This window comes from Geotrypetes seraphini, chromosome 2, assembly GCF_902459505.1.
Source record: "Geotrypetes seraphini chromosome 2, aGeoSer1.1, whole genome shotgun sequence".
NCBI classification, from domain to species: domain Eukaryota; kingdom Metazoa; phylum Chordata; class Amphibia; order Gymnophiona; family Dermophiidae; genus Geotrypetes; species Geotrypetes seraphini.
Window position 1 is genome coordinate 134,327,745 of NC_047085.1, and position 19,764 is coordinate 134,347,508.

Genomic DNA, 19,764 nt, shown 5'->3' on the forward strand with positions numbered 1-19,764 from the left:
AATGGTGGCGTTTTATAGATGACGTGTTTGTGATCTGGTTAGGAACCCAACTCCAGCTTCAAGAATTTGTTTCAGCGTTAAATCAGTGTCATGAATCTATCAAATTTACCGTGTCATCTAGTAAAAATAAAATCAATTTTCTGGATGTATGGGTACAATTGGATGGAATCCGTCTAACAACATCGGTATTTCGAAAACCAACGGATAGGAATACACTATTGAGATTCGATAGTATGCATCCTGCACATTTGAAAACCAGTATTCCGTTTGCTCAGTTTATAAGATATAGGAGAATTTGTAATAATAAAGAAAATTTTCTTCAAGAAGCAAAGATACTGGAGCAAAGATTAACATCTAGAAAATACCCAACATCGATAATCAAAAAAGCAAAGAAAAGAGCTCTGTCTAATCCTAGAGAGATACTATTGGACTACAATAAGCCTCCTAAGAATAAAGAAGAATCTGAAATAATTCCTTGCATTATCAAACAGACTTGCTTTTCTCCTCAGATCATTAAGAAATATAAAAAACATCTTCCATTGCTCAAAACACTTCCATGTTTTATAAACAAAAAATTTATTTTTCCTCAATCTAGAAATAGAAATTTAAGCGATTGGCTATGTCATACATCTAAGGAAAAGTTTGTAAATGAGAGAATAGAATCTACTTTTGGACACAGCCCATGTGGACATTGTACGAATTGTAAAATCATGTCCACTATTTCCAACTTCATAAATCCAATTGATGGGAAAAATTACATTCTTAAACAGACCTCTACTTGCCAAACAGCGAACGTGATTTATATAATACAATGCCCATGCGAATTGTTTTATGTGGGCCAAACATCACGTAATCTAACTATAAGAATAACAGAGCATAAAAGCTGTTTGAACACATGTAAAATGACAGCACCAATAGTGGCCCATTGTTTAAATTTAAAACATAAGTTCGAAAGCCTTAAATGTTGGGTGGTTGAGAAAGTTATCCCTTCAATGAGACGAGGAGATATCAGAAAGCTATTATGGCAGAAGGAACAACAATGGATAAATTGCCTCCATACTATAGAACCACAAGGTTTAAACTCTGAGCATGAGTGGCAACCGTTTTTATGAATTTGAGATTTATTTTCCTGGATCTAGTGTTTTGTGTGAAGTAAGGATGTTTGACCTATCACTCATCGCGTTTTTGCGATGACGTCATGACGCCCGACTTCGTTCTGTTTTTAAACGAGTCGGGCGCGTATCTCGGTTTGAGGGCCATTTTGAGAGAAGCAGGCCTCCCTATACACAGCTGACAGCGTGGAGATAACCTGGTGCAAACGAATCCCCTGAAGTAGCCTGCTTGCAGGCGAAATAGAAGATCTTTTCTATCGGGACGAAGATGTTTCTTCAGATGAGTGTTTGACTCTCTTATACACGTTACTATGCAGGTTTTATAACCACGCTACTAGATCCTGTTGAGAGGTTATTTACAGCTGTAGCTGATTGCCACAAACATAGTTAGTTTGGGGCTATTTCACTTCATTATAGAAAATTTTAGGACGTTGAAATTCAAATTCTTTGAGAATGTTTTTGAAAACTATTCTTCTAAAGAGATACTGAAGTATGAAAGGAATTTATAATTGTACGGAGTTTTTTTATAAACCCGTGATGAGGTGGTGAGCTTAGGGTACTTGTGTAGTCCCGGCGACCCACAATTGAGGTTTATTTTTCTCCGTTTATTTATTTATTTATTATTTTGTCAACTGTCCTGTTTCTGTTATTTTTGGTGTGAATGAACCCCTGCTTTAACTATCTACAACGTATATTCATAAAATATTGTTCTTCACGGAATACGATTGTACCTTTACTATATTTGGTTAATCATTCAATGGCGCCATATAGAGGATTGTTCCTCTGGGAAATATAGGTTCCAGAAATGCAGGCCAGGGTTTTCCAGGCCGACATTTCTGGTGCCTCTCTTTGTCGTGAATCGCACCGCAAAGCCACTTCCAGTGTTAGCCACGCCCACAGTGACATTGGCCTAAAACGCCTACGGAAGTGCGATTACAGCAATGATTTTTTTAGGGGCCATTTTAAATGGTGTTTCTTAATTAACTTAGGTACCATTTGTAGAATTTCCCCCTTAGTGTCACAGATATTGAGCATTTTCATGTTTTTGCATAGGTTGAGGATCTTAAAAAGAATAGTGAACAGTGTAAACACATAGCTTGGGAAAATTGTAGGACTCCACTAATTAGTCTGATCAGCCTGCATATTCATCCTGCTCCCCAATCATAAAGAAGTGCATAATTCCACCATAAAACAAGAAATATTGTTTTTGTGCCACACATTTATTTAATTAACTAATCACTCCCCATTTTTTGTATTTCTAGCCAATTGACTATGAGACCAGTAATAAATTTGTACTTACTGTGGCTGCGGAAAATCAAGTGGCATTAGCCAAGGGCATTCACCATCCTCCTCAGTCAACAGCATCTGTCTCCATAACAGTTATCGATGTGAATGAAAGTCCATACTTCAGTCCCAACCCTAAATTTATACGTCAAGAGGAGGGCATACCTGCTGGAACCATGTTAACAATCTTCACTGCTCAGGATCCAGATCGATATATGCAACAATCTATAAGGTATATACAAATTTGGCTTATGATAACTTCTACTTGGTAGCACTTCCATTTAATCATGTTTTATCTAGAACTTCTGGGATATTTTAATTTTTTTTATCTCTCTGCTTTATAGTAAATTAGATTTTTCTTGTGTTTATTTGCACAAGTCTTTTTCTTAAGTTTTGCTTTGTTGATAAGGGGGGGAAGTTATCAACATGGACTGCCATTAAGACATGTTATTTTGCTGTTAAAATAACAGCTATTAGTAACTACTGTAGGTCTTATGGCATAAAATGGGACTAGTGCTAAAATTGTCCGAGTTAAGTATAAAGTAATTTGTCTTAACAGTGGCCCATGTTAATAACTTTTTCTCTTTAGCATAGTTAAGAATCTCTTCAGTGGTGGCCCCTTAGCTAGTCCCTCCCCCAACCACATACATATTATCCTTCTTCCCCTCTTTAAAAAAAAAAAAATGAAACTGTAAAAGAAAACTGGGAGCACAGAATAGTACCCTTTTTTTACAGGATACCAGATAGCATAGATTCAGAAAGTGAAGATCTGTCAAAATAAACTTGATTGAATTCTTTAAAAAAACAAAAAATACCTCCTTTTACAAAACCGTAGCATGGTTTTTAGCGCTGGTCGCGGCGGTAACGGCTCTGCCACTTGTAGGAATTCGGTGAGCATCAGAGCTGTTACCACCACGGCCGGCGCTAAAAGCCGTGCTAAGCTTTTTTACAAGGACAGGGGGGCGTAAATTAGTGACAAAAGTGGTAGATCAGGATGGTGCAGTGATTTGTTCTTGATCTACAATTTCATTTCATTTATTAGACTTGTTAGTCCATGCGATGACTAAAACACCCCCAAAGAAATGAAGTAAATACAACCATACAAAACAAATTATAACAATGTGTTGCTAAAATGCATACATATAAATAAAACATGCCTATTAATAGTCCAGAAGAGTCGATCAATTTTATAGAAAGCTTGAAATGTTTTGGCAAGATGTTTGTTTCATGGACTGTGGAAGATTCTTGTATTGAATTAATGAATGTACGGAGATCATGTGATGCTTGAGTCCCCCTGCTCTCATGCTTTTGCTTTTCTGCCTGTTAAAGGATGCAAACTTAAAAAATATCAGCATCTTTCATATCCAGCAGCAGCATGGGGCAAAGACTTAGGGCTCCTTTTACTAAGGTGCGCTAGCGTTTTTAGCACGCGCAGCAGATTAGTGCGCGCTAACCCCACGCTATGCGGCTAGAACTAACACCAGCTCAATGCTGGCGTTAGCGTCTAGCGCACGTGGCATTGTAGCGCCCGCTATTCCGCGCGTTAAAGCCCTAACGCAGCTTAGTAAAAGGAGCCCTTAGATCAACTTCTCCTTTTTACCGAAATCTATGGGGAATTTAGAAAACATCTAAAAGCACGTTTATTTTTAAGTACTTAGGTAGTTAATTTGTAAAAATTTTATACTATGTAATTATTAGACTTTTAGGGTTTTTAGCTATTGGTTCTTTACTCTCTTATCTTCTTCAACTTTTATTGTATTTTAAATTATGTAAACCGCATAGAACTTCACGACTTTGTTATTATTATTATTATTACTTTACTTTTCATTTTAACTGCTGATCTGGCCATGTATAACCTGAGCAGATCTTCTGGTTAGTATATGGCAGGGGTAGGCAATTCCGGTCCTCGAGAGCCGGAGCCAGGTCAGGTTTTCAGGATATCCACAATAAATATGCATGAGATAGATTTGCATCTCAAGGAGGCAGTGCATGCAAATCCATCTCATACATATTCATTGTGGATATCCTGAAAACCTGACCTGGCTCTGGCTCTTGAGGATCGGAATTGCCTACCCCTGGTATATGTAATAGTTTGTTAAGAAATCCAGAGACGGAATGGCAACTAAATCATCTTAAAAAAATGAGGATAAACCCCGCTGTAGGGATGGCAAGATGGAGGAGTTGAGCACACCAGCTGCTGTGCCATTCTCTGCCCTTCAATTAGAGCAGCTTACCAAGGCTGTGAGAGAGGCAATTGAGCCACATCTTTAAGCAGCTTTCAGGGCAGATGTCTAATGTGGAGTCCTTGCGTGCAGAGATCATGTACCAGACTGGTGAGTTGGAGCAGCATCTTTCTTCCATAGAAGAATCAACCACAACCTCGTGCACACAGCTGAGCACCTTGCAGGCCCAAATTAAAGAACAGGCCATGAAATTAGATCATCTTGAAAACTGTTGTAGTACAATAATGTACATTTTGTGAGCTTACATGAGAAGATTCCTTAGAAGTAGCTGCCTCATATTCTAGAAAGTTGGATCTTGAAGGTACTTCCTTCCTTATTAAATAAGAAGGCCCTGTATCTTGAGCACACACACCACTTGGGCTGCAAGCGAGATGGGGAACCTCATTTCAAGTGGTCATTGCAAGATTTCACAATTATGCTCATAAGCAAGAATTCTTGTGCCTTTATGAGTTTTCACAAGGACATTATGAAAGTACAAGGGTATCTGCAATTTCCATAGCAGGGGTGTTATTGTGGAATAAATTGACAGGGTCATTGAGAGCACTTCTGGATTTACAAAAGTTTAAGAACATACTTAAAATAACTCTATTTGTGGAGGCATTTAAATTAGAATTAATATTTTATGGAGCTATTAACATTATTAGATGGGGAAGTGTTTAAATGAATGAATTGTATGGAGATAGACATTATTGTGTGTTACTTGTATGCATATCTTATTATGATTGTACTGTTGTAAGACGCTTAGGTATGAGCGTATAAGAAATCTTTTAAATAAATAAATAAAATAATATATGACAGGGAACTAATGCATATATTTCAGGATTATTCAGCAGCTGATAAAACGGAGTAAAATCTTAGCAGCTCTTAAGAGACATGGACCAGATATTGCCTGTTTGCAGACATCCCGGTTATCAGAAGCTGAAACATTGAAATTACAGAAACTGTGCTTGGGGATGTGTTATTCTGCTGCAGACGGGCACAAGAGGGGAGGGGAGTGGCAGTACTAGTGTGCAAGGATTTACCTTGCAAAATAGAACTGCTGCTTAAAGACATAAAGGGTTCCTATGTAGTTTTCAAAGTACGTCTTCAAGGAAGAGAACTGATTTTATTGGTGGTTTATGCTCCAGCTAATCCAGATCCCAATTTTTATTGTCATCTCTTACCAGTGTGCCTTAATTATACAGATAAGCCTATGTTTGTGACTGAGGACATGAATAGCAGATGGTGGCCCAGACAAAGGGGTCCCACAACACTTTTGTACCGCTGTGAACCTTATAGATCTGTGGCACTTACTGCACCCTGAAGACCGTGATTATATCCTAATGTCTAGGGTAAATAACACCTTCTCCAGGTTGGATTATATTTTTATTGAAAGGTCTCTTCTTCCTCATGTGTCCTCAGCCAACACAGGTCCAGAAGAGGTTTCAGATCACTCTTACCCTTCCCCCCCTTTACAAAACTGAAAGCGGATTTTAGCGCCGGTGTGGATTTTAGAGTTCTATGAGCAGCGCAGAGCATTCAACGCACCAGCCTGCACTAAAAAACGCTTTTGCGGTTTCGTAAAAACGGGAGGGGGAGTTAATTTGGTTGGAGCTGGAGGCGCAGAGCCTTTTTATCAGCATTGGTCAGGGTGGTGGTTGCCATCCTATCTCTTTAAATATCTTGACTTTAAAAAAAAATAATAATAATATTTGAGTAAGAACTGAGAGGATTTTGTGGCACACTATTTATTTTTTGGCAGCTATCTATACTCTCTGTGCGGAACCACAGGCCTCTTTGCTGGTGAATGGGATGTGTACGGTGGCTTTTTCTGTCCCTCAGCACTAGACTGGACTGTCTTCTATCTCATTTGCTCTTTGTGTATCTTTGGAGCCTTTACTTCATAGGGTATGAGCCTCTGATGAGGTTTTGGGCGTGTATCATCATCACACAATAGAAAATTATTTTTTCTACCTTCCACTGTCATATCCAAAATTTGTTTCTTTCTCGCTCTCTACCATCTCTCTCTCTGCCTTGTGCCCTAGGTCAAACCTCTCTATTTCACTCCATGCAGCATCTATCCTTTCTTCCCCTCCATTATCATGTGCAACATTTTTTTTCTCTCTCCCCATGCACTATTTCTCCTTGCCCTCCACCCTTTGTCCAACGTTTCTTTCTCTCCTCCATGCATGTCTACCTCCCCTCCATCATTTGAAGGATTTTTCTCTCCCTAACCTATTTCTACCTTTGTTTCATCTCTCCCATCCTCTCATCCACCCCCAACAATTCTTCCTCTTTCCTTTCTCCCCCAGTTGCAGCATCTTTCCTCCCCTCCCATCCCCCTGAGCAGCAGCTTTCCTCCTCTTCCACCCATCCCCCTGTGCAGTAGTTTTCTATCCCTCCCTCCCATCCCCCTGTACAGCAGCACCCCACCGATTCTCCCACCGTGAGACCTGATATACTTCTGAGGCCTCCTAGAGCAGCGGTAGCGCTCTGAACGGGTTGCTTCACGACCAGTCCTGCTAGGGCTTTCCTCTGCCATATCACCAATGACGTCCTAAGTGACATGGCAGAAGGAAGGCCCCGGCGTGGAAGACTACGAAACAGCCCATTCAGAGTGCTGCCACTGCTGTTTTAGGATGCCTCCAAGGTATGTCAGGTCTCACCAGGGTGGGGGTTGCTGAATCGGTGAATCCAATTTTCTCAGACAGCGAATTGATTCAAATCGGCGAATCAGGCAGCACTAGTATCTAGGATTTTTTATTCCACAGGATTGGTCACTTTTATATGATGGTAATGTGCTACCTTTGCTTGTTGACATGGAGCAGAAACTACAAGTTTGACAGGCATTCCCTGTGTCCTTGATGGGGTGCATCAGTCTTTTTAATATGTATTTCATACATTGGCCTTTGTTTCTCAAAGTTACAGATTTATTACAAGATTACAGGGCATTACAAGTTTACTTATGGCACAAGACTACCGATTACTGTCATTCAGACTCCTAAGCCGCAGGAAGGTTTAGGTTTGCTGAATATTTGGTATTTTACAATGGCCTGTGACATGCGACATATTAATGTCTGATATAGAGGAACCGCAGACTTTTCTGTTACTCCTCTGGAATTTGTCCTCCCTCAGAAGGAGCATTTTAGCTGGGTACGACAGACTATTAAAAGAAGGATCCCACTTCTCTTACGAGGTTACATTGTTCTGCGAGCAGCAAGAACGAAGTGGCGCTGGTTATGTAGAAGATACTACTTCTCAGCGGAGCCTACACCGTTCTTTTCTATACAGCACAATCCTGATTTCACATTGCGTACGGAGTTGCCAATGTTTCAGTGCTGGGGAGTCAAAGGACTTTGTTACCAATTACGTTTATCTCCAACTTCATCACTGTGTTAACAGTCTTGAATGGACACTTCTATGTGAAGATATCCAGGACACACTTAGTACTGTGTATGCATTAGGTTCTTAGTAGCAAGTTCTATTGGAATATCATCACAGGTTCTTGTAAGAAAGGACAGCTAAACTGGATTACGCCTGTTAAGCCACTGCTTGGAATAGAGACTTGTCTCTTGATGTCACAGCATCTCACTTGGAAACATGAAAAGCCTGTCTGGTTCAGCACTTTTGTGAGAGCTGCGCTTGCGGAGATGGTGCGGTATACAAACCTAAGGTTTAGTTTAGTTTAGTTTAGATTTTTTAAAAAAAATAAATTTTGCACTTGAATGTTTCTCCAGCTCAAGCACACAAGGCCACAGTTAGCACTATGGTTCACTATCCTACATGTGACTTTCATCCAGCCACTTTGGGACATATGTTGTGGCAGGGTCCCAAAATAGTCTTTTTAGCAACAAGTCATTCAAAATATTTCAGCTCAGTTGTCCTGGCATTTTGGATGGACTCCCGTGCTTTTGTTTGATATCTTGCCAGAGTAATCTGTACCTTGTTTACAAAGAAGTCCATTTTATTTCTTTTTTTTCTTGTTTTTAAATTATAATAACAATTTGCAAAAAGACTGTTTACAGCTGCAATGTGTAGGTTAGATAAAGGAAAATATATTATCATACATTCCCACCCCACAACTTACATCATATTAACTCAAATGCATAGGAAGGACTTTGATCATCCCAAATCCCTTCTCACTATCTTGTCATGTGACACCAGAAAAAAAGTCACTTGAAACAGAAGTAGAAAGTTAAAAAGGTCATGTTTTGTTCTCTCCACTGAACAAGGTCATCATATCTAAGAACATTCCAGCACTGCAGAGCCCCTTCATGAACTATGGGAAAAAATGGCCTCCGTTTAGCGATTTTTTTTTTTTGAGGAAAAAACACCAAAATTAGCATAAATGCTCCTGGGCAATATTTCTTTTAGTAAAATCTGCCTGGCAGCTCTTCTAATGCATGATTAGAAAGGAAAAGAAAAATTGCAAGGGTACTCAGTATTTACAAAGATACTTTTTTTTATATATATACATAAATAGCGACAGCACTAGCTAATGCGGACAAGGCTGGTTTGCTGGAATGTAAAATATGGTATTCTTAAAAAAAAAAAAAAAAAAGTTTTGAGCACTAGGTGACCTTAAAGTGTGCAACTTTATATGAAAATAAATCATTTACATATCATATAATTTTATTCACTACTACATTTTGGGGGGGTCCAGACATTTTCTCCTTTTCTTTTGTATTTCAAACTCAATCAGAACTGGAACCTGGATCGACCCCCCATAATCTTTCAATTCCCAGTTTCTCAGGGACATATTTTTTAACTCCCTGTTACACTCCCACCCAACTTACTTCAATTCATCCACTGTAGCAACATTCTCTGGCTGGAAGTTGCAGCAGAGTTCCTTCTAGAACAGCGGTCTCAAACTCAAACCCTCTCCAGGGTCACATTTTGGATTTGTAGGTACTTGGAGGGCCGCAAAAAAAAAAAATAGTTAATGCCTTATTAAAGAAATGACAACTTTGCTTGAGGCAAAATTCGTCACAGTTCACAAATCTTTTCCCAACTGCCTCCGATAATCTCAGCCACACACAGCCGAAAGCAGTGCAACCTGAAGAAAATGAAGTTTAGATAGTTTGTTTTTTTATTTTACTGTATTTGTTGAAGATTGCAGCTCAACCATCGGTGACCTGGAGGATACAAATGATAACAGCTTTTACAAACATGACTTCTTCCAAAAAGATTACTTTTCAAAGGTCTTGGGAGAGATTTAGGGCCACTCTTATGCAGATTGTTGAATTAAATTTATGTTGACCATATTTTCTTTTTTTTTGCGGTTGGGATGGGAGAAAAATTAATATTATATTAGAAACATTTCTGTCTATTTTAATATCCATGGTTTGATTGATAATAAGTTCATTGCACTGTTACACGTACAAGAATTTGTACGTGTAACAACAGTACAATGAACAAAGCAAAATCCTAAGGGTAGAGATAAAAGAAAGCCAAGAGAAAACCTTAATTACAAACAACATGAAAAATGCAGTGTTAAAACCTTAACTCAGAGTCAAATATGTAAATAAACATTTAAAAAATTTGATCTAGCAGTACAGCATTCCAAAAAGCAAGCAGGACAATGCCAGCACATTGATGGTGATTGATTTCTTATCAGCAAAACAAAGAGAACCATGGAGAACTGATGATTAATTGAAAATGTTTCTTCACTGGTTGTGATAATTGTTCAGATTATTTCAAAACTTGGCAGCAAGTCCAAGTGTTTCATTTTTATTTTTTTCTTCTATACTGCATTCCCAGTAAACCAGACTAAATATTGGATTAAATTTGGCATCTTGTATACTCATCTACCCAGGATGGTAGAAAACCAGGGCCAGATGCACTAAAGTCAGTAATCGTGTAACGATCATTGCCGATGACACCCTTCATAATTCCCCCCCTCGCCTGGGACAAGCAGCACTGGGAACTGACACCCTTCCCCTCCGGGCAGCAGAAACGGCAGGAGGGATGCCCACTCCATCCTGCAATGCTGGCCCCACCCCTTGCAGAAGAAAAAAATGGCAGGAGGGATGCCCATTGTCTCACGTAGAGGAGGGGGTTTCACCTTGGCAGGAGGGAGTGGGCATTCATCCTGTCATTTCACTGCCACAAGGGGGGGGGTGATTGGCATGGCAGGAGGGAATGGGCATCTCCAGCTGATTTTCACTAGCGCAAGGCAGATTCCCGGTGCCACATTCATCAGGAGTTATTGGAGAGGGCAGTCATTGGTGGGGAGAGGGGTTTTGGTTTTTTTTTTTTTTAATGGGGCAAATATTGTGTGTGTGACAGACACAGCATCTGTGCCCATAAAAAGAAAAAAAAAAAAAAGGTTTCCTGCCCAAAACAGCTAAGTGGCAGGGGGCTTATTTCGAGGCTTCCCCTGCCGGCTCGGCTCATGCGTGAGAGTCGCTCTCACAGCGATCAATTGGATGGGAGAGACGGAGATTATGACAAACCTCCGCATGAATCATTTACATGCAAACCTTTTAGTACATCAATAGCTCTTTTTGAATCGGCCAAAAATCAGATCGGTCTTATCATTCCTCTTTAGTGCATCTAGCCCCTAGTGGGGAAGGAAAAATACTGACTCGGATAAGGAATGTGTATCATAATCCCTTAAACTTCCAGGGCTGGCTGCTGGGTGAGTCCTTGCAGTATGAAGGGAGTAACGGGCAATCTTAAATCCACTAGTCTCTTTTGCCATAATCTGTTGTGCTACTGTACTAAAAAGCAGGCAAGCAACCTCCTTTCATGAAACCCACATCTTGATTATTTTTTAAGGATACAGGCTAAAACTATAATCATTTAAAAAAAAATAATTAAGTAACCAATTTGCCTTAAGTCTGTATAAGAGACTTCTTGTATTACAGTGAATGCTTGAATATCGATTTGTGTCCATAAGGTAATTAAAATGTGCAGTGGTAGAAATGCACAGATGAGACAGTGATGGAATTTGTTTTGCTGTTCGAATTAGTTTGTGGCTCCTCAAGAATTTCTAATGTGTTGTGTCTCCAACCTGCTTCTGCTGTTTACTGAGTGATAAAAGGATGATCTGATGTTACTGGATTGCAGACCTTAGGAAGAGCAGAAAGGAATCCAAGACTTTACATTGACCTTTCATATAGATAGATATAGATATACTATATATTTTTTCCTCTTAGCCTGCAGATAAGATTGTACTGCATAGGCTCATAGCACACCCATACTGTGGCTGACAGGGATCACTAATGACCTTCCAACTGAAGACCTCCTTCAGTCTTCCAAAGGTGCCCAGTTACCAAGAATGCCATGCCATCAAACTCTGCAACCAGCTCAGCGGCAGTGTTCCTGAGCCAGCACCTAACACATGCTCACTTCTCTTACAAGATCAGTTTTTGCACACGTACAAGAAATGAACAGGTTCAAGAACACTGCTGCCCAAGCCACCTGCAGAGCTTGGTGACATGGTGTTCTGGGCTGCTGAGTGCCTTTGGAGGACTGGCGGAGCCTTCAACTGATGGGGCTTGGGTTCTGGGATTCCCACCAGCTCAGGTATTTATATTGTGAGCTGGGAGTATCACTACCATATGGCTCCAGAAAAAGGAGTATATATATATAATAGCAAGTGGAATATTAATAGGACACACCACCAAAAAGTATTCCAGTAAATGCTCACTGCTATGGAGAAGTGCAGTCTAGAGATAAGGAGATGTAGTTATATGGAGAAAAGACCTCAGTTTCCTCATCAAGAGGTCTCTATGTCTGCCGTACACAACTTAAAGCAGCATAGGAGAAAACATCCCTGGTCAGAAAAACTCCACTACATACTACTAGTAAAACGACTATTAGTAAGAATCAAAAGGACTAGTAGTAAGGCAAAAAAACTTATCTCTTAAAGTCACGGTTCTCCAGGTGAGACAAGAATCCAGTTAGGTAACATAGGATTATCACATTAATCTTCATACATTAAGACTCCCGACAGGCCCTGTTTCGCTATCGCTGCATCAGGGGAAGTCTCTAGAAATGTAACTTAAGCTACCGCTTTCTGTTTTATAGAATCTGTAGAGCGGTAGCTTAAGTTACATTTCTAGAGACTTCCCCTGATGCAGCGATAGCGAAACAGGGCCTGTCGGGAGTCTTAATGTATGAAGATTAATGTGATAATCCTATGTTACCTAACTGGATTCTTGTCTCACCTGGAGAACCGTGACTTTAAGAGATAAGTTTTTTTGCCTTACTACTAGTCCTTTTGATTCTTACTAATAGTCGTTTTACTAGTAGTATGTAGTGGAGTTTTTCTGACCAGGGATGTTTTCTCCTATGCTGCTTTAAGTTGTGTACGGCAGACATAGAGACCTCTTGATGAGGAAACTGAGGTCTTTTCTCCATATAACTACATCTCCTTATCTCTAGACTGCACTTCTCCATAGCAGTGAGCATTTACTGGAATACTTTCCAGAAAAAGGAGGACAGATTGAGACATCTGGGTTTTACTTCTACTGAAAGCAATGGAAGTAAGGAGTACAGATAGAGACATCTAGGCTTTACGTCTATTGAAAGCAATAGAAGTAAAACCCGGATGTCTCAATCTGTCCTCCTTTTTCTGGAGCCATATGATAACCCTAGCTGGGAGGGAGTAGAGAGCCCACCAGCGGGGGAGGGGGTAAAGCAGAGGGATGGAGAGGAACTTTTGTGCCCACCCATTCTGCCCCTAGGCCTGACCAAAATTTACTGCTGGGCTATGCTGCTGGTACTGTTTTATCAAGATTTCAGTACTATCCTGCAGCCACATAGCACTCAGTTTGCTCCATTAAAGGACCCTATCCATTTCCAAAGCCTTTAAGAGTTTAGAAGCCAGGTTGGAGGAGCCACTAACCCATCTCCTAATGAGCAGCAGCATCAAGCCCAGTAGATGAGTTAATGATTTCATCAACTTTTTTTGCACGTTTGCTTCAAAAGATTCACCTAATCTTGTTATCACTCTTGTAGATACTCTATACTTTACGACCCTGGAAACTTGCTAAGAATTGATTCTGTGAGTGGACAGATCACAACTGTGGCAGTTTTGGATAGAGAGAGAAACTACATGAAAAACAACATGTATAACACCACATTCCTGGCTTCTGACAATGGTATGAACGTCTTTTGCTTAAGGGTGAATTAAACGAGTGTTCACTTCTGTCTGTACTTATCTTGAAATTTAGCATAAACATTTCATAGGTTGACCCTATTAAGATTCAGTGGTTGCTGGAATATTTATTCCTGTTTTCCTGTGCCTTCTGTGCATACCAGATGATGTCAGACTTTTAAGAATCTTGAGCAAATATTAATTTTTTCTGTACGCACTGTATAACTGCATTGTGACATACAGAAGCTTTGAGCAGTTACAGGAGATTGGTCCTGCATTGTGTAAGTGAGGTCGTCTGCCAAATTCACTCATACAGCAAGCTGGAAATATGAAGCCCTGAAAATGTAATTGTCGTACTGAATAGATTAAGGGTTAAGTGTTACTTGGTTTGTTAAGCCAGTGTTTGATAAAATAAATAGCTTTAATTTTTTCTTTCTCCTGTAAGGCATTCCTCCGATGAGTGGAACCGGCACACTGCAGATGTACTTGCTTGACATTAATGATAATGCTCCTCAAGTGGACCCTGTTGAGGTAGAGATCTGTGAAAGGCCAGACCCCAATGCAATTAACATCACAGCGACAGACGCTGACATTAATCCTAATGCAGGACCATTCATCTTCGAGCTCCCATCCAGCCCTTCCAGCATTAGGAGGAACTGGACCATTACTCGCCTCAGTGGTAAAGTTGAAACTGGATAATTTATTTCACATGTATACACACAAATCTACATAGATTCATTTCTTTGGTTTTATATGTTTATTTAGACTATGTGAAAGACAAAAAATTTGTATAGAATTTCTGCCTGTCCTCCCAGTGATTGCTGTCTACATTTTTAAAAATCGGATTTCAAAGAGTCAGATCTCACAAAAAAAGTATTTTGTGACAGATGTGAAATATTGCAAGGGTTTTCCAAATCAGTTTTGAGAATAATAATTATCTATATGTCTAGCAAAAGCCAGTTGCCAGTAAGTAATGTAATGTAATGTAATATAATTTATTTCTTATATACCGCTACATCCGTTAGGTTCTAAGCGGTTTACAGAAAATATACATTAAGATTAGAAATAAGAAAGGTACTTGAAAAATTCCCTTACTGTTACTAAGTGTCAGTGTAAGGCATTAATTAATCAGAACCTACAATTCAAACACCTTCAAGGTGTTTAATCCTCTATTTTTGTGACTCCTCAGTCTCCACTTGTTCCTTCACACTATCAGGACAGTCAGAATAATTCCTGTACAACTACCCAAGAGTTTTCCCCTATCTTACGTTCAGATTTTGCCGCAATAACTCTGTCAGTGGCCATTTATCAGGGCTCCTTCCCAACCACTTAGGGCTCCTTTTACTAAACTGCGCTAGCGGTTTTAGCGTGCGCTAGATGCTAACGCCTCCGTTGAGCTGGCATTAGTTTTTCTGCGCTAATCTGCAGCGCGCGCTAAAGACGCTACCGCAGCTTAGTAAAAGAAGCCCTTAATGATGAGCCCTCAATCCAGTAATTAGAAACATGATACTGAACAGAGTATGGGGAATATAATTTGAAATATCTAAATTTAATCATTTCAAATTATTCATATATTTAGCAGAACTATATATCTAGTGAGCTCTGCTGAATACACCCGATGTATTATATAAAATTACTAGGAAAAGTGGGAGATCTATTAAAATATGGGAAATGCCCAGGTTGTTGGGAATGAATAGTTTCAATTGAGGTAGAAAGATTGAACTTTTTTCTTCTATCAGGTACCCCTCTTTCAAGAAAAAGACTCCAATAAGTGATTATGCCTCAGACTGGTCACAAAAGTGGTTTACACTTTGGAGAGACAAAGGCAGGATCCTGATTTATAGTATATTAGATATGTGTACATTATCAGGATAATTCTGTAAAGTATCTACTCACAGTTACATACCGATTGCAGGCATAGGGCATTGCAATAATTGAACTTGCACACATGCCAAAATTCTGCCTAAATTCTATTCTGTAAATATAACGTATCTTACACAGGGCCAGGTTTTATAAACAACGCCTAGATTGGGGACACTTAGCCAAATTCTGCACAAAACTCAAAATTTATTAATGAGCTTAATTGTTATGGTAATCGACCATGATGTTTAAAACTTGTAAATAACTTTTTTTTAAAAAAACCAATTAATTAAGAGTTCCACGTGGAACTTGAAGTGACACCTACCTGAAAAGTGGGCATGGTATGACTTAGGCATCACTAGGTGTCTGAGTTAGGCACCAGTAAATTAGGCCGTTCCTGGCATAATATGCCAACACCTAACAGGCGCGATTCTATTAACAACGCCTAGAGGTTGATTGATAACCATGCCAAACTGCGCCTAGGACTTAGGCGTCACTAGGCACTGTTTATAGAATTAGGTCCAGATTTGTGTATTTTACAGCAAGGCGTATACGTACAGTAGGTGGAGTCTGAGTGGGTCAGAAGGTTATGCGCAAAACGTACCCCCCCCTTTTTTTTACAAAACAGTAGCGTGGTTTTTAGCACCAGCCGCGGCGGTAACAACTCTGATGCTCGTAGGAATTCTAGGAGCATCGGAGCTGTTACCGCCGCGGCCGGCACTAAAAGCCGCACTACGGTTTTGTAAAAGGGGGGAGGAGTTAGAGAATACTATGAGTTATGCATGTAACTGATAGAGCACTAAGTCACATGCCTATTTCAGGTACTTAGGGACACACACATACACCACGTCTTTGGTGGTGTAAATGTTCAGGCCTAAATTATAGACATGCATGTTCAGTTCTATGCTGGTATTCCTGTAAAGCAGTGGTCTCCAACCTTTTGCATGTAAAAGGCTGCAGTGTGAATACGAGAAAACTCTGAGGGCCACCAAAAGATTTCAGGCTTACGCATACTACTAATTTTGCAAACCACCTTGATCTTCTTGTTCAGAGTGGGTATTAAACATTTAAAATTAATGCTAATATTGATTCTTCAACACTTCGTGGATATAGTTTAAAAACTCACTTTATTTTTGATTGTCAGCAGTAGCAAATTCTATAAATGAGACAACTGAGTAATGCACTTAAAAGATTGTTTGCAGTTACTATATCAAGTGGGCAAGACTGAAGTTATTGCATTTATGGGATTTGAAGAGCATTTCAGCAAACTATTTGAGGGCCACAATGGAGGACTTAGGGGGTCGCATGTTGGAGACCACTGCTATAAATGATGGTAGGCGCCTACATTTTTTTATATCTGTGTTTTTCACTGCAAGGCCTGAGGGCCAATGCCAGCCCCCGGAGACCTAGTTGTCTTGCAGTTTTTCATCTGCCACTCTGCCTCTTTTCCCAGTCTCAAGCGAAAAGGGGAAGTGGATGGGGGAAGAGCCACATGCTCAAATGGCAAAAGCATTTCTCAATAGATAAAAGAGAATGCATTTGAAAATGCTTGCAACTTCAAGGATACCCCCAAATGAAGTTAAATGATGGGCTGGTGGGGATGGATGCCATTGACACATACTGTGGCCCTGCATAGGAATATATTTGATGGCTCTTCTTCAGCTCATTAGAAGCCAAAGTGACCCCCAGCTTAAAAATGAATGGAGACCACTGCTTTATAGAATAGGTTCCTTCCAGGCACCAAGTTATAGAATTGCTTCTGTTCTCATATGCTTTTTGATGAAGACCACTGATTAGCCATCCTCTGGACTGACTCCTTCTGTTTATATCTTTTTGAAAATATAGAATTATAGACAATATTCTAAACAAGGTCTCATCACAGTTTTGTACAGGAGCATCATTACCTCCTGTTTCCTCCTGGCTATGTCTCTCCCTATATATCCAAGCATCTTTTTAGCTTTCGCTGACGTCTTTTCTACCTGTTTGGCCACCTTAAGATCATACAAATATACATAAGGTCTCCTCCTCTTTGTGCACAAAAGTTTATCCTCCTCTAAACCAGGGGTAGGGAACTCCGGTCCTCGAGAGCCGTATTCCAGTCGGGTTTTCAGGATTTCCCCAATGAATATGCATGAGATCTATGTGCATGCACTGCATTCAATGCATATTCATTGGGGAAATCCTGAAAACCCGACTGGAATACGGCTCTCAAGGACTGGAGTTCCCTACCCCTGCTCTAAACTGTACTGTTCCCTCAGGTTTTTGCAGCCCGAATGCATGATTCTGCATGTCTTATTAAATCTTAGCTGCTAAATTCCAGGCCATTCTTCTTGCTTCACTAGGTCCTTCCTCATGTTATCCCACACTATCAGGGTTGTCTATCCTATTGTAGGTTTTGGTATCATCTGCAAAGAGGCAAACCGTAAAAGACAGTCCTACAAAAATATCACTTACAAAAATGTTAAAAAAACAGTTCCAAGAACCAAACCTTGAGGCACACTACTGATAACATCCCTTTCATCAGAGTGAGCTCCATTTATCACTCTCCTCCGTCACCTTCCACTCAACCCGTTCCTAACCTAGTCCGCCACTTAGTATTAAAGGAAGACAAAAAAATAGCATGTTTAAATAGTTGCAAAGCAGAAATGGGCACAAACAAAATAATTTTGGTTCTTTTGGCTTTGTTCCCCTTATATTTGGGTTTTCTGCAGGTCATTTTGCAAATTTGCTTTGATAACTTTTTTGTGTGTGTGCACTGAAAAACTTTAACATGCCTAAATAAGTTGTATGTATACATTCATAAGTTATGCGGTGAAATTTGGGGACACCCAAACAAACTGAATCCATCCTATCAAATGCATAGTAGTTTTAACATTTACTTTAGGCTAGTAGAGTCCTGTTAATGGTATCAGATGGATTTGGTTTGGAAAATTTTATGTCATGCACTAAAGTGAATTTGTACACATAAAGCCTCTGAATTAAAGTATGCAAAATTGATGTGTGTATTATTTGATAATCCAGTTTAGCATGCATTAATTGCTGAACTGACCTGAAAAATATCCAAAAGTGTGGCCAAAAAAAATTCAGAAATGATCTGAGAACAAACCAAAACCACTTTTTCTATGCACACCCTTGTAATCCCTATAACTGGTAAGCTCCGCTTTTTTTGTCAGTATTAAAGGAAAGAATTTAAGATCAACAACTTATTGTTAACCATTGAATTGCACTGGTGTTTGTTTAGTCATGGATTCACTGAGATTTGGTGCTGTTTTTCTCAAACCAACACTGTTTAATTTTCTAGGTTATCATGCTCAACTTAGTCTTAAGATTGGATCCTTGGACAGTGGCCTTTATAAGATCCCAATAATCATCGCAGATTCTGGAAATCTTCCCATGTCGAACACTTCAGAACTCCTGGTGAAAGTTTGCTTATGTGATCAGAGCGGAAGCTGCAGTGGGGTGCAGCCGATCGTGGGTGCTGGCCTAGGAACAGGGGCTATCATTGCAATCCTCCTATGCATAATCATCCTACTCAGTAAGTAAACATTTGCTCCATGATTTGCTGTCCTTGTGTGGTAGTAAATAAACTAAAAGCAGTTTGCTGTTTGAAGTGCTTAATTTTGTTTTAATTTGAACAAGGATTTCATCAAGGGACCAAAATTCCACTCTCCAAAACAATTAGATTTTTGTGAAAATAAAATTTTAGGAACTCATTGCTCGTGATCTCTTTGGGCATTGTCTATTGTCCGGCTTTACTAATATTAACTTTCGCTCCATTCCCTATCATTGTTAGTAGGGAGGAATTCATCAAGGTGTGGTAAAAGTTTGCTTTTTATCACACCTTCATTTCCTGCGGGACTCAGCAGTCTGTGGGATCTGTATTCCACAGGTTGCTGAATTCTGGAGCAAGAGAATAATGCCGCCTCACAAACAGCATTATTCCCATTGAGCTATATGAAGGTGATTAAATTTGCAGATGACACTAAACCGTTCAAAGTTGTTAAAATGCGTATGGACTGTGAAAAGTTGCAGGCAGAACTTAGGAAATTGGAAACGGCAGATTAAATTTAAGGGAGACCAGCCATCCCCCTCACTGCACTTAGAACAGCCCCTTTCTGCTTCAGAGCCACCTCTTCAGCCCTTTAAAGGGCTTCAGCTCCAACATGTAGCCATTTGTTTG

General features: G+C 39.8%; 1 protein-coding gene across 1 annotated transcript in view; it reads left to right on the top strand.

Annotated features, from left to right (window-relative positions):
• Positions 1 to 19,764, top strand: part of CDH2 (cadherin 2) — a 486,773-nt gene that overhangs the window by 407,974 nt on the left and 59,035 nt on the right. The window contains exons 10-13 of the mRNA XM_033933790.1: positions 2,375 to 2,628; positions 13,586 to 13,728; positions 14,170 to 14,403; positions 18,886 to 19,119. Coding sequence (XP_033789681.1) covers positions 2,375 to 2,628; positions 13,586 to 13,728; positions 14,170 to 14,403; positions 18,886 to 19,119 — 865 coding nt within the window. The remainder of the gene's footprint in view (positions 1 to 2,374; positions 2,629 to 13,585; positions 13,729 to 14,169; positions 14,404 to 18,885; positions 19,120 to 19,764) is intronic.